Source organism: Morchella sextelata (genome assembly GCF_020137385.1).
Source record: "Morchella sextelata strain SCLS chromosome Unknown scls_4, whole genome shotgun sequence".
NCBI classification, from domain to species: Eukaryota; Fungi; Ascomycota; class Pezizomycetes; order Pezizales; family Morchellaceae; genus Morchella; species Morchella sextelata.
This window is the reverse complement of record NW_025408619.1, coordinates 1,502,501-1,517,421: the sequence shown is the minus strand read 5'-3', so window position 1 is coordinate 1,517,421 and position 14,921 is coordinate 1,502,501. Positions and strand designations below refer to the sequence as shown.

Sequence of the window (14,921 nt, the reverse complement as noted above, 5' to 3'; positions counted from 1 at the left end):
AGGTCCCCGGTAATATGAATATGAGGTAAATAGGCCGTGTTAACCCTCGCTGTATCGTAATCATCAAGATCATCCCATCCGAGGTTTTCCCCCCCCCCCTTAGGCCTTGTTGTTAATTGGGAAGCCGTTTCTGAAGGGTAAAAGCAAATATCATTGACACTCATGTTCATGTCCGGGTAAGCGGCGGTGGCGGGCTACCCTGCCGTTACCTGAGTCATTCTCAACCCACTATTTCCCCTCCCCCGCATGTAGTGTACCCTTATCGATTGAGCCCCTCCACACCCCACCTCAGGCCAGCCTATCAACAAAGAATATAGAAAAAAGTTCCAGCAATGGCGACCGACCTTCCAACCCAGATTCTGCACGCCCTAGACACTGCATCCGCGCTCCCGCTAGTGTCATCAACGGCATTCCCGAATGTCGAGGCGACGGTAGTTAAGGGAGCTCTGGACTCGCTGCAGAGCAAGGAGATGGTGGTGTATGAGACGGTAGACCGCGAGGAAGCCGTCTTGACAGAAGAGGGACAGAGCATTGTGAACGATGGAAGTCACGAGGCAAAGGTTTATGAGGCGGTCTGCAAGGCCGTGGGTGGCTTGAAGATCAGTGAATTGCCTGTATGCTCACTCGGTCCTGTCTTTGTGAGGGTTTGGGAGTAATGGCGCTGATAGGGAGAGTAGAAACTCGTTGGCGCGAACACGGCAAAGGTCGGACAAGGAAAGGCGTTCAAGGAAGGGTGGATCAAGAAAGATGGTGACAAGTTGGTCAAGAAGGTTCGTACTTAAATTATCTTTCTGATAAGCAATTGCTAAATTGGAGCTTTCTATAGGCTACTTCGATCAAGGATTCAAGCCGGGATCAGCTTCGTACCATCGCAGAAACGCATACCCACCCCGAGAAAGAAGTCCTCGCAGACCTCAAGAAGAGAAAATTGGTGATCATGCAGAAGCGCATTAGCTTCAAGATCAACAAGGGTGCTAAGTTCGCTTTACAAGTTGTCAAGGAAGAAACCGATCTGACAGCAGAGATGATCGCGAGGTTTGTTGGGCCGAGTGATATTGTGTGTCTCAAGTACTTTTTACTGATTTGTCACTCGCGTCAACAGCGGAGCCTGGAAGACACAGAAGTTCAAGCCTTACAACTTTGCAGCGCTGGGCGCCCATACTCCTAGCGGAGCTTTACATCCTTGTCGGTACCCTTCTTGGATGATCCAACTGCTACGCTGAATTTTGTTCGTGAGACTGATTCTGATTCGGACAGTGAACAAGGTCCGTTCGGAGTTCAGGAACATCTTCTTCGAGATGGGTTTCACGGAAATGCCTACCAACCGGTAACCCACCTCCGCCGCCTATCTCTTATTTTTACAAGCTAACATCCCTCAAGTTTCGTTGAATCTGGCTTCTGGAATTTTGACACCCTTTTCGTCCCTCAACAGCACCCCGCCCGTGATCTCCAGGACACCTTCTATATTTCCGACCCTGCCGTCGCCGACAAGCCCCGTGACGACGAGACCGGCGAGACTCTCACCGAGTACTGGAATAACGTGCGCGAAGTCCACCAGGAAGGCAAATTCGGCTCTCTCGGCTACCGCTACCCATGGAAGGAAGACGAATCCCTCCGCCTCGTCCTCCGCACCCACACCACCGCCATTTCCGCGGCAATGCTCCACAAGCTTGCAAAGAACCCCGGCCCCGCAAGATACTTCTCCATCGACAGAGTGTTCAGGAACGAGACCGTCGATGCGACACATTTGGCCGAGTTCCACCAGGTCGAGGGTGTCATTGCGGATTACAACCTCACACTGGGTGATCTGATCGGGTTCATGCGCACGTTCTTCGGGAAGATGGGAGTGCACCAGCTGCGTTTCAAGCCTGCCTACAACCCATACACCGAGCCCTCAATGGAGATCTTTGGATACCACGATGGTCTTGGTAAGTGGGTCGAGATTGGAAACTCTGGCCAGTTCCGTCCGGAGATGTTGGAGGCTATGGGACTGCCCAAGGACATGAGAGTGCATGGTTGGGGGCTGAGTTTGGAGAGGCCGACCATGATTAGATACAAGGTCAGCAACATTAGAGAGTTGCTGGGGCACAAGGTCGATTTGGGATTCGTGGAGGCGAATGCGGCCGTTAGACTTGACAGGGAGTAAAAGGAGAATACCCCCCCATACTCGTTCCTGGGATTTCAGCTGGCTAGAAATATATAAAAAAAAGTTCTTTTTACCCGTCCGATAGCTTAATAACTAGATTTGTGAAATAACATGGAGCGTTTCACTTGCTTTGTTTAAACCCGTCCCTTAAATTTCATATACCCCAAAATTCTCCACGGAGTTGCGTCTTAAAAGGAATAAAAGAACGATACTATGTACTGCTCTTCTCATCAAGCAAAAACTGTCTGTCTAAGCACAGGAGTGGGTGGGGGTTTAGGCTTGAGTCCTTCTGCCACCGGCTCATAGTTCAATGATTAGTAGTGCGGTGCACTTGTTCCACAACTCGACTGTTGAGTGATGAGACATGAAAACTAACCTGTAGCACCCTCTTTGGAGCTTATCTAGAGTACACTGGGCGACACGTTGCTCGGTCATCGCTCTAACTGTCAGGCGCGCTGGGTGCATATGAGACTTGACAGCATATATACATGTACTTACCATAGGAGGAATATGGATACTGTCCTTCATCCAAGCCTATCAAAAATGTATAGGAGGGCGGGGAATTACAAAGATTTGACCAACTACTCTTAACCAGCGAGCTCCAGGGTTCTCGAGGAGACCGGGGCACGGCAATCATGAATTATCACTCGGTTGTATTTTTGTCTGATCCTGGCCACCATCTTGCATTAATTTTTTTGAAAAGTCCCGAGCCCTATAGACTCTTTCCCAACACAGTTCTACTGCGTCCATCTCTCTTTCCGAGCTTCTTAGGTCGCCTCATAAGGCATCGCATGGCTTGATCTCCTCTGACGCATTCTGTGGTTAGTTAATAGGGATAGAGAGGCTCTGACTTACCTATTTAAGATGCTTATACTCTGGATCTTTAATTACTAAAGGAGAGGATACTATCTGCGATCGTTGGCGTTTCATTCAATCATGGAATATCACTCGCTAGATTCTTGTCTTAGAACCTAGCCCTCTCTAGCGGTTGAAGTGATATAACTAATCTCCAGAGGCTGTCAAACTTCTCTAAAGCTAGCCCTACTACTATGTCCGTCATCCGTAGGCTATTTCAAGTCCATCACTCGTCCGGGATTACCAGAATCATGGTAAATCACTCGACACGCCAAACCGGCCTTTATGAACCCCCTCAGGCATATATATGCAGCGCAGAATAGCGCAGATTCAAGTGCATGTTCCTAGTTTTTGGTTTTCAGCTGCTAGTGGCATAGTGCACCTGGTGGAGCACCCACATTGGGCAGAGGGTTGTCGTCTTTCTGGGCAGGTCTAGAGGATAACCCGGGGTCTTTCTTGGCTTCACCCTGCGGGTACTTCCTGGTCCGTATACGTGAGCTCATCTTGATGCTTCCGCTAAATAAATTGCTGGAGGCTGGTTGTTGATGTTCTTACTCGCCTGTCCTGTCAGTAACAATAGGCAACTAAGCTAAGTAGCTGGCTTTGAGGTACTATGAAAGCAAGTCAGTTCCGCCCCAGTGTTACTCTATATTATGAGTGGCCTTTCTGTGGGTTGTACTATAGATGTATAGAGGTAAGTATGAGAGGATGAGGGCGATGCGGGGTACGGGGTACGGGGTGCAGAGTCAGAATGGGAGAAATCGGGGCAAAACGAACGGGATATCGAGGGTTTATCATTGAGGGATATTTTGGCTGAGCTACCTGGTCTTGAGTATATATGTGTTAGAAAAATGTTGGTGCTAGAGATAAGTATCCCGGTATACTCTAGATGAGATACATGTATTCGCTGAGAGAATGATAAATAAATTGAATCGTGGGTGTGTCAGAAAAAGCAGGTTGCTATGTGAGTGCGTGTTTGCGAACTGGCATAGTAGTTAAGACTGCATGTTCCTAGCATATCTTTCTAGAATTGCCCCGCTACATGTAGCTACCTGACCGCGGAGCACTCACTGCACAGGGTAACTCTTTGTGTACGGCGCGGTTCAGTACGTCTCGGACGGGGGCTCCTTCTTGCTCATTCTATGAGCTGAACGATGTCGACTTAAGGAACTAAACAGTAGCAGGAACAAGGCCGTCCAATTTATCAGCCTGGTGAGTTATGGCTACCCTGGTTTTTAGGTACACACTGATGAGACTGATTTTCCACCCCGCCAGGCCGAGGGGATGAGTTAGCCAGTACTATTATCAACACTTTATGATGTGTATCCCATTTTCTAGGCGTTCGCCGCGTAGGCCAACTTGTCCAAAACCGCCTATCGTATGGGCCAGGACATATATGCGCACGTCTGTCTGGTGCTTGAACCCAACGCTGTGGCGAGCACTCCTATCTCTCACCAACACTCCAACCGGGAGCTGGCACTTCGATATTTGACATTCGCTGTGTCCGAAAAGGTCTCGGCATGTGCGCGAGTGGTCAGGTCTGGCGTGTTCAATCACGTGCTGTCACTCGCGCCAAGATCTCGGTGCTGGATACTGCAAACATTGAAAAGCCGCGCGAGATCATGGCCTCAAAGCTGGGACTCTTGGACCGCTCTCTTCTACTTTCTTCTGACCAAAGGTCAAGGAGCAGTCCTTATTATTCTACTACCACACACACCCAGGCTCGAGTGGTGATAATATGACTATCGATTCTCGCAGGTCATCTACATAGACAGCAAAAAGCAGGTGCCAGAGTCAAAGGTCTCTATATGGGTGGCGATTCGGGAAGAATTTACTTAGCGATTCAAATACTTCCTACTCCTAATCATCCTAACGATCCAGCCGACTATTTTAAATGCTTTTATTCAGGCAGAAAGCTGAACGCACTTTGACCAAACATCATCATCAACGGTAACCACCAACTACAAGCTAAAGGCCCTACTACCTCCCGTTCCTTCTCAACAATGTAATACCGATAATCATAATTTTTTTCTGGATATGTTGGCCAACAGGGTAGAGCGGCTATGCATAGGAGATCGTGTGTAATCACTGGTTCAAAGTTTGTGGTACGGTATGGTTGAGTGTGGCATCACAATTAATTACTGGATTACACATTATAATCGTAATACCCTTGGATAGTGGCCGTAGTCGTATGGAGATACCAAGGTATTCATTCCTGCTGTAATGTTCATGATCAGTAAAGGACCCATGTGTTCAGCGATTGTAGGAATGAGTTTCACAACCAAGCGACATACCATCTATAGGACAAGATCTATAATAACTTCGCTCCACCGCTCTCCATCTTACGTTTACGGTTATCAATTTTATAAGAAACTAGTTTCTGCGCGATCTGTTTCATTTGTGTTAATTTTGTACTTTCGGGCCTGGGAGTTAAATCCCCGGGTTGAGTTATTTTTAAATGGGTTTATATATATGTGACGTGACATGTTTTTTTATATCATTGCCAAGAGTTATTTTCCGGGGTTATTTAGGAAGGTCTAGAATATCTCATTAAGAGATTCTAGAACATATTCTTGCCACCTATTTTTGGTATATAGTTCTATTATTTACCCACCATGTCGAGGTTTCGCAGCGAGTATTCTAAATTCGGATACCGCACTATAAGTACCTATTGCGATTGGAGGAAGGATACCGTGGTGGGGAAGAGCAACCAGAAATCTTCCTCATTCAGCAAATACCCAGCTAAAATTGACCGTTAACCTAACATACAGACTTCTGGCGAGGCTTCTGTAACTGCGAACTCCAGCCTGTAGTTTCAAAAGTCTCCACCGGTGGCCAATACATCTATCACATCAAAGAAATCTGGCATACCACACTTCCTTCCTATATCTGGCAACCCTACCCAAATTTAAAATATTTGGTGCGAAAACTCTCTATTAAGTAAATAATTACAGTATTCCGCACCTAAAAACTACAATTTACCTTTATCGAATTACGAGTGATAAACGATGATTTCAATTAACCCGAGTTTCAATACTGAAACAACACAGCCCATTTCAGGGTTTTTACATGGGATTCCTAGGCCTTTGGAATACGAGTAAGTTTATTTCTATGTTGAGATTGTTAAGAATATACTCGCGTGCATCCTGCAAAACTGCTTGGATCCCAGAATTGACTAACTGCGCTCTATTTATCTTGTTGAATGCTTTCCGCTTTAACCTCCGCCTGATAGGGCCGGGATATGTCATTGGCAGAATCAGGAGCTATGTAAACATGTAAGTATCGATTAATCACAATACGGAAAAATAGGAAGAAGCAAGTGAAAATCTCGGCAGACGTGCCCCCCACTAAGTCTATCAAAACGATACCTGTGCGGCCATGATCGACTAACATATATATAACTACAAGTACATGTACATGGACTTAGTACACTTATGCACATATGTTCCCAAAGAAGCAAACTTAAAAATATTTGGGGTGATGGCTTTACATAAATTAATCTCCAACATAAGTATGTAGTCATCAGACTAAATATCGTCATAGCTACTCGATTGACAGGTCACATGAGCGTAACTAAATATATTCAATAGTCTTCAAGCCCTCTTCTGACCAAGATTTAGTTACAGGTTTTCACTGACTGCATTAGAGCATTGTTACAGAAAGATAGCTAGACCGTACACGTAGCACAAACATCGGAAATCAAAGTGCAGAGTCTGTACATGAATCGATCATAAGTTGCCTCCTTCATTTTTGTAATTTGTCACCGCCCGCGCCTGAGCAGGAGAAATTTTCAAAATAAAGTCGCTGTAAACTAATCAAGAACGCACATACATATTACAGCTGTACCTACTGGCGCCTACGAGGATTATGTGCGCATGTGGCGGGGGCTCGACTCATGCTCACCAATCGGCTCTTTTGGATGATTCTCATACTTCTTATCGGGCGTTTAAGTGCATCACATCTGGCTACCAATACAGAGCCATGCGGTGGATGTATGGGTGGAATCATAGCATATTCGACCGCATTAGTCCAGTACATCCCCAGTCCCGACATTCTCAAAAGATCTAGAGACGTGGTGCGCTGTTCTAGAGAAATTTTACTGATATCATTAGCGTGTCTACGGGAGATTGTTGAATAGTTTCAGGATGTCCGTAACTAAAACTTATGGCTCGAGAAGCTATGGTGGGTAGGTGTGTAAACTTCGGCGTTTGCAGCCAATCAATCTATAGAAGTTGGGAGATCTACTCACATAATGGTACTAGCGCCTAGCCTAACGGTGGAATTTTCTCTAATTCCCATACAAAAAAGGTTCCTCTGAAGTTGACACACCTACCCCCTATGCCTTCTCGCGCCATAGTCTTAGAAGTAACTTACTAAGTATAAACACATGTTGTGGTTATCGTGAAGTATAGCACTTTCTTATATTAGATATGTGTAGTGAAGAAAAAAGTTTTTATTTAGATAGCGCTAAGAAGAAATATCTTTCATGGTTACATGGCCCAATGGCAAGGCGCTTGACTACGAATCAAGAGATTCCAGGTTCGACCCCTGGTGTGATCACACATGATAGTTTCTTTGTTGCATTATGGCAATCGCAATCAATTTTTTATCTGCTTTCCTTTCTAAGCTTTTAATAGAGCTGAAATATGAAGCATACGTACTCGCTTATATAATTATCAAGTATGTATTTGCCCAACCAACAAAACACACCAAAAATCGAGGTTTTCAACAACTCATAAAAAGCCCCATAGTTATACCTGCAACGGCCAAGTATAGTATAATTTCGATAATGGAGGTTCATGCTTCAAATTCTTGTCCTAATTGAGATACTGGTAAAGGTGGAGAGGAAAGCAGTAAAAGGACTTTTTAGACACCCTTCGCCTTCAGGGCTCGTTCTTTATGGATATGGCCTAAAAGTGGACTGTAGAGTCTTTCAGGTGTCTAGATAAATTTATAAAAGATGCGCAATTTCAGGGGAGATGGGAAAGCTCTCGGAATTCTGTGTGTTTTGCTGGTAGCGCAAATACTTATTTGAAATGCGAGTACGCATGAAAGGACGATATAAAACGGACATAATGGTCCAACTTTGATGTAATCTGGCATCGTATTATATTATTCTGTTAGCGCTTGGAGTTCATATGATGTGTCGCATTTTTTGTAAAGGGGCCTTTGATTCATGCCTTTTGTGTTGGTGTTCCTACATGTACATAATATGCACTCACAAACTATCACTCGTAGCGAGGCCTTCATCCGTTTTATTTCCACGTCGCCTTTAGGTCGATTACATATTGTAATACCTCAACACTGCACCCTTTTGTACTCGAAAAGCATCAGAACCTGCGTGTTGAACTCCCATGCATGGTCCTCATAATGCTCCCACCGCACTTCTCTCCACTACACATGCTTCCACCTCGGGTTTCAAAGATCGTGGCTCCTTAAGCTTCCTTCCTGAGACTGGTAAGCTTTGTACTATCACATATCAGGGAATCTTTGGATGGGACACGGTTTACTAATCTTGCCTCTTTTAGCTAGGTGTCTGGCAACATGCACGCTCCCGCTGATATTTTGTCCCACCTTATTCAGGATTCTCCGATTTGGCCGGTTCCCAGCTAAACGTACTGTAAGGTACCGAAATGACAGAATCCCTCGTGAAAAAGCAAGCAAAGGGAAGCACGAGCGTTGTGTCTGATCTAGTTTGTGCAGTTACAGAGTGTGCTTCCATGAGAACGATTACGAGCTATTTATTTATCGACATTAATATTAGGGTATCAGTCAGCCTCAGCGGTGGTTTTGTGTGGTAAGTTTCTGCATGAGGGGAAATGCAGTTTGAGGACATGCCTCATAAATGCACGTTGGAAGCGAGATCTGGCGTATCAGCTAGCTTGGTCTGCTACCTACGCGAGAAGCGAACGCCTTTGGTCCTGCCGACCCTACTCTAGTTACACCATATCTGCCTAGCGATAGATTACCGGTACTTGCTAGGATCACCACTTTCTACTCTACCTCTGTATTCCTCGAGATCGGAAAGGGAGACGTTTGAGAGTGCAGAAGCACGTTTCCAGACCACTTTCCTTCCATGCCCGAGTCGCAAAGTGTCCAGTGTCCCACCCCGCAAACCCACGAACCCCCCCTGTCGCCCGGAAGTGGCCCTCGTTGGTTGGTTGTTGGGTGTTTGAGAGGGCGGCTACCATTATCAGGATACTGGAGAGGAGAGTCTCAGGATGGGGGTTGGTTCCAAAAATAACCCCTTGCCCGCGCTGGCTTGCAGAAACCGAAGCGCCATCTGGCATCTCGATGTCTCCTTTTTTGCTTTTGGCAGCCGTCTTGCCCCTCCTGGGTCTGGATTCTACCTCATGCCCTACCTTCTGCTGAATGACTGCCCTACCATACCAGGACGTGGTGTAAGGGTATTAAGAAATTACTGGGTTCTTTTTTCGGAAACGAATCACCGATCAAGCTAGTCACAGTGGACTTTTATTTTTTATCTATTTTTAGCTGTGCTATCCTGTCGGGAGTCCCCTGTGTGGTGGTGGTGGGTGGTGGGCCCAAAGGATCAATCAGTGAGAGCGCCGCTGGTCCCTCTCTCACACTCACATCCTCTCTCTCTTCCTCTATCTCTCTTTTTTCTCCCAACAGTCTGGATAACACTGCCCCCCCGCTCTACCCCCCCCTTACGCGTAGGTACCTCATATACACACCAAGTGCCCATTCTTTAACTACTTTCCTTTACCCCCCCTCCATTTGCCTCTCTCCCGCGTTGCGACTCTGCTCGCCGAAGGAGCTGCTTGCATCCAAGACCCCCACATACGGGTTGACGGGAATGGCTGTTTAGGAAACACCGGGGAGACATCAACAAATCCACGACATATCCCGGGGCAGGACGGACAATCACTACAGCTACTACTAACCACAGCAACTCAGTAACAATGGCATCGCCATATGCTTTTCAAAACCACCACCAAGCGTCTAGTGCAGCGAATGGAGCCTATACCCGCTATAACCCGGCCTTATACCCGGGCGGCCTCGGAGGTGGAGGAGGAGGAGGAGGAGGAGGAACAGGTGGAGTTGCGAGCGCGCCCACAGTCGCGACCTCTCCGGCCACTGCTGTCGCAGCGACGTATGGACCAACCAGACGGCCGAGTGTCAGTCCTAGCCCTATGAGAGGTCAGGCAGATATGGGTGAAGGCGGAGAATATAACCCGCAGCATTATGCACCAGTCGCGGGAAATGGTGGAGGATATGTTCCAAGGCCGGCTGCTGGAGGAGACGGTACTGAACCTTTGTTTCCTAGTCAATCATTGTTTTTCATTCCTTAATTCTTTTTCATTTTCTTTGTCTTGGAAATATTTTGTATTTTGTATTTTCTTTTTCTAATTTATGCATCTTATGCATATATTATCACTCGTTTCCCACCTTTAATCTTTGCATGCATAACCACCATGTCTCTTCTTTTGTGAGGTTCTATTGATTCGTATATGGATTATATTACATAGAGCTGACCCATATGAAAGCCCCCCCACCGCCATATTCCCCACCGCAGCCACAGAGCTCACGACAACATCTGAATCCCCGTCTCCAGCTGAGCCCACCTCACCAGCGCCAGAACTCATGGCAATACAGCAGCAACGGGACCACCCCAATATCGCCCGCTGCACATGGCCACTCACCAATGATCACTCCCTCCACTGCCTCAAGCCAAACATTCTCCCCCCTCTTCTCCCATGGCCCATCTGCAGTAAGTAGCGCCAACACAACCCCTCAATCTCCATATGCACCTCTTTTACAAGATCAGTCGGGCTGGAACAGTCCCTCGCCCCGGCGGCGGAACTACTCCCCCCCCAACGCCGCGGGCACCCCGCAAACCTACGCACCCTCCGGCCTCCAACAAGCCACCTACCCCTCCCCCGAGGCTGCCGTACCCCCCAGCCCCATCGTCTCCCCACGCTCCAGCTCCCGCGGCCCCAACGGCATCCCACCGCCGCCCCCAGGACCCCCACCAATGCGCCGCGACACCTCCCCCATGCCGAGCCCCCCCGCGCGCCGAACACAGAGCACGAGCAACGCCGCGGCCGTCATGCAGATGGGCATGGGCAGCGGGCTCCGCTCGCACTCGAACTCGCCGCACGACCGCGCGCAGCAGCATCCGCCAGCATCAACAAGAGCAGACTCACTCACGAGGATACCGCCACCGCCGCCGGGACCACCGCCAAGAGATAACTCGGTCCCGCGGGGCACCATGGCTCCAGGAGCGATACGGGGCGACTCACGCAGCCGCGGGAGTATACCGCCGCCGCCGCCGGGGCCACCGCCCAGGAATACGAGTGTGCCGAGACAGGGCCCGACGCAGGTGAGGTCGGTGTCGTCGCCGGTGCCGAGTAGGATGCAGAGTAGGTCGCCGCCGCAGCTGGGTAGGTTGAGTGCTGGGAACGTGAACGGTGGGAATGGAAATGGGAGCTTTGAGGTTACGGCGGCGACGATATCGCCCGGTGCGACAACGACGAGCACGTCGCCGCCGCAGCCGCCGCCGAAGCGCAAGATGGAGGGGGAGCAGGCGCCGTATAAGAAGAGCTCGCCGGGGCCGAGGGAGAGGGATGGCGAGGAGGAGGCGGTGCCGCGCGACGAGAATAACAACCCGTGGAAGCAGAGCATGAACCCGCCCATCTCGAGCCCCACAAGTGAAGTCCACGGCCACGGGCGCAGAAACAGCGGACCGACCGCACCACGGATCGACACGTCTGCTGTCCCACTGATCGACTTTGAGCGCGACTCGACGCCGCAGTCGTCGTCAAGGGGCCCGCAGTTCTTCTCGCAGGTGCGCCGGAAACCGCTGAAATTCATCACGCCATCGCCCGTGACCGAGGAGCCGCCGAAGCAGCTGCCGACGCCGCCGCCGGCGGGCGAGAGGGACAGCAGACGGACGCGGCCGGTGTCGCATCTGCTGCATATCCCGACGCCGACTGACGCGCTGCTGCAGGCGCCGCTGCTGAAGGACGAGGAGGCCATGGACAGCTTCTACAACTCGGCGCTGGAGCGGCACCGCAAGATGATCAGGCAGGAGGCGGCGGCGCAGAGCGACGAGAAGCGCGTGAAGCTGTGGATGGAGTTTGTGGTGCGCGAGTGCCAGCTGCGCGAGGAGCAGTACCCCGAGGCGGTCAAGAAGATGAAGGCGTCCATCGTTGCGCAGCTGGGGACGGCTTTCTCGGTGCCGGAGCGCACGCAGGAGCTGTCGCCGATCTCGCCGGTACTGAGAGGTGGGCATGGAGTGGACGGCGATGTGGAGATGGGGAACTCGGAGGAGGCGAACAGGAGGAAGAGGCCCGAGTCGCAGTGGTGGGGGCAGTACATCAAGAACGAGGCGCGCAACAACAACAACAACCACAGCGACGAGCACAACGACCCGGCACTCGAGGCTAGGATCCGGGACGAGGAGTCTTCGCGCGGGAGGACGTCCTCACGATGGTGGGAGGCGAGTGTCGAGGGGTCGCAGAGTGACTATCATGCGGTGCGCTCAGACGGCATGGGCGAGGACGAGTTTGGCTTTGGACGCGGAGGGCACAGGTATCCCCGCGCCGCCCGGGCATCTTTGAAGGAGATTGCAGAGAACGTCGCATCGACGCCCCGCAACCACATGTTCCCCAGCGACTACGCAGGGAGCTCTGCCTATCCCCCGGACCGCAAATACTCACGCTCACGGTCCCGCCCCGCGCAGTCACGCACACGCTCCATGCCGCCGCGGCCCGTCAAGACAAGCCTCGACATCGCACCGCTGCTGACGCTCCTCCCGCCCTTCCCGCGCGAGTACCCGGCCGTCAACAACTCGCACCCGCACCTCGCCGTGTTCCGCAACCTCGTCCGCACGCTCAACGACCTCTCGACCGTCAACGCCGTCAAGCGCGACTTCAACGCGGCCTCCACCGCACGCAAGGAAACGCTCGCCATGGAGGCGCACAAGCGCCGCACCCAGCACTCAGACTACATCCAGCAGCTCTACGCCTCCGACAGCGCCGCCAGCAACGGCCCCAGCAAGCGCTTCAGCTTCGGCCAGGTCGAGTCTCTCAACAGCGACTTCCAAGCCCGCGAAGACACCATCACCGCCGACTCCCTCCGCGCCGAATTCGACCTCTTCCAAACCCACGTCGTCGACCCCACCCACACAGACCTGCAAGACCGTATCTCCGCCGCCTCCGCCGCCTACGCCGACCTCGTCCGCGAGATCAAGGCCTCGGCCGACTCCCACCACGGCACCACCCACCAGCAGGAAGGCAACGAGCTGCCCGAGCTCCTCGAGAAGCTCACGTGCCTAAAGTGGCTCTTCGACGTGCGCGAGCAGCTGCACCGCGAGCTCTACGACCTCCTCGCCGAGCGCACCCGCCGCTACAAGGAGGTCGTCATCACGCCCTTCTTTGTCACCCGGCAGGCCGACAAGATCCGCGAGGCCGAGGACTACTTCGCGCGCGAAGAGACCACCCGCAGGGTGTCCGCGGATAAGGAGTCGCTCGCTCGCTACGCAGGCTTCCTCGACGTCGTCGAGCACAACTGCATGAAGGGCGTCGAGGCGCAGATCTCGGCGTTCTGGGAGGTGGCGCCGCTCATCATGGAGAGCCTCGAGAACATACCGCTGGACCTGACGAACGTGCACCCGATTGTGCCGCCCGAGGAGTTTCATGAAAACCCTGCGTATCTGCGCGAGCCGCTAAGGTATCTCCTGGCGAAGATACAGCAGGCGGAGAGGTCGGTGTATCAGTTTGTGGAGGGGCAGACGAACTTGCTGTGTCTGCTGCATGAGATCAAGACGCTGAATGTGGCGGCGGCGTGGAAGGTGAAGGCGGCCGGGGACCAGAAGGTGCAGGATGAGGGGAGGGAGAGGGAGGCGGCGGTGCTGACGGAGGATCTGAAGGAGAAGGTGAAGATGTTGGAGAGTGAGTGGCATGAGAGTCTAGGGAAGCAGTGTGAGGAGATTAAGGAGCGCGTGGGGAGGTTTGTGGGGCCGGAGGTGGTGCCGACTACGCCTGTGGTGTAGTGGACGGTAGAGGACGGTGATGTGATGGGTGTAAATGTCGTTCGGTCGTTCGTTCATGGGTACATATTTCATCTTGGGAAACGTTTTTTTTTTTTTTTTTTGGTATTCTTCAATTCTCTATTCCTTTTTTATTTGTTTACTTCTATCTTTATTTCTATCTGCATTACGGGATCTCTTTTTTTTTTCATTACAGCCATCAATCTAGCTTGGCTTGGGAATTTGAAAGGGGGAAAAAAAACGTGGGAGGCTTAAATTGTATTTTACACTCGCTTTTTTATTTATCATCTTTTTTATTTATTTATTTGGGAAAGTGGGGGAAAGAGCCGGAGGGAGGGGGATTAGATATTTTTTAGCATTGATGGCGCAACACTCGCTTGGTTGTTTTTTTCTGCTTTTTTCGTTTTCTTCGTTTTTCGTTTCATAACTTTTTTTATTACCAGGAGTTGGGATGGAATATGTAACTATGTGGTACGATACCCGCTTTTTATCTTTTTATCTTTTTTCCTTTTGAAAGGCTGCATTGTATGCAGTAGGCAGTTAGTTCTTGTTTTTCTTTTTTTCTTCAGAGGAGAAAATGAAATGTCCTCAATCTGTCGTTGGTACGGCGGGTGGGGGGTATTATGTTTGTTTCAAAGGGTGTTTTGTTTGGGTGCTTCTAGAAGGAGAACCTAAGTTAGTAGCCGGTCCGTTGAAGGAAACATTTTTATTTCTCTGGCCGTCTACCCACACACACTTAACTATGTATCCCAGAACTAGAGAGGAGTGACATCTGCAAAAACGTAATTGAGCGTCCGTCCCACATCACGACATGTCACCTTGAGTCTTGAGTTCTTGAGCTCTCGACTTTCCCTTTCCACACTAAACCGGTGGGGTAAGCTATCACGTGAGCGGCTAGCCGTG

General features: G+C 50.4%; 2 protein-coding genes across 2 annotated transcripts; both read left to right on the top strand.

Annotated features, from left to right (window-relative positions):
* Window positions 1-332: 332 nt before the first annotated feature.
* H6S33_010307 (uncharacterized protein) lies at window positions 333-2,146 on the top strand (the record flags this gene model as incomplete). The annotated part of the gene is made up of 6 exons (XM_044841677.1): window positions 333-614; window positions 678-770; window positions 827-1,035; window positions 1,103-1,185; window positions 1,258-1,327; window positions 1,381-2,146. The coding sequence occupies 6 exons, from the start codon at window positions 333-335 to the stop codon at window positions 2,144-2,146; spliced, it is 1,503 nt and encodes a 500-aa protein (XP_044697450.1).
* Window positions 2,147-9,927: 7,781 nt separating this feature from the next.
* Window positions 9,928-14,021, top strand: H6S33_010306 (uncharacterized protein; the record flags this gene model as incomplete). The annotated part of the gene is made up of 3 exons (XM_044841676.1): window positions 9,928-10,270; window positions 10,513-10,736; window positions 10,794-14,021. The coding sequence occupies 3 exons, from the start codon at window positions 9,928-9,930 to the stop codon at window positions 14,019-14,021; spliced, it is 3,795 nt and encodes a 1,264-aa protein (XP_044697449.1).
* Between the last annotated feature and the right edge of the window lie 900 nt (window positions 14,022-14,921).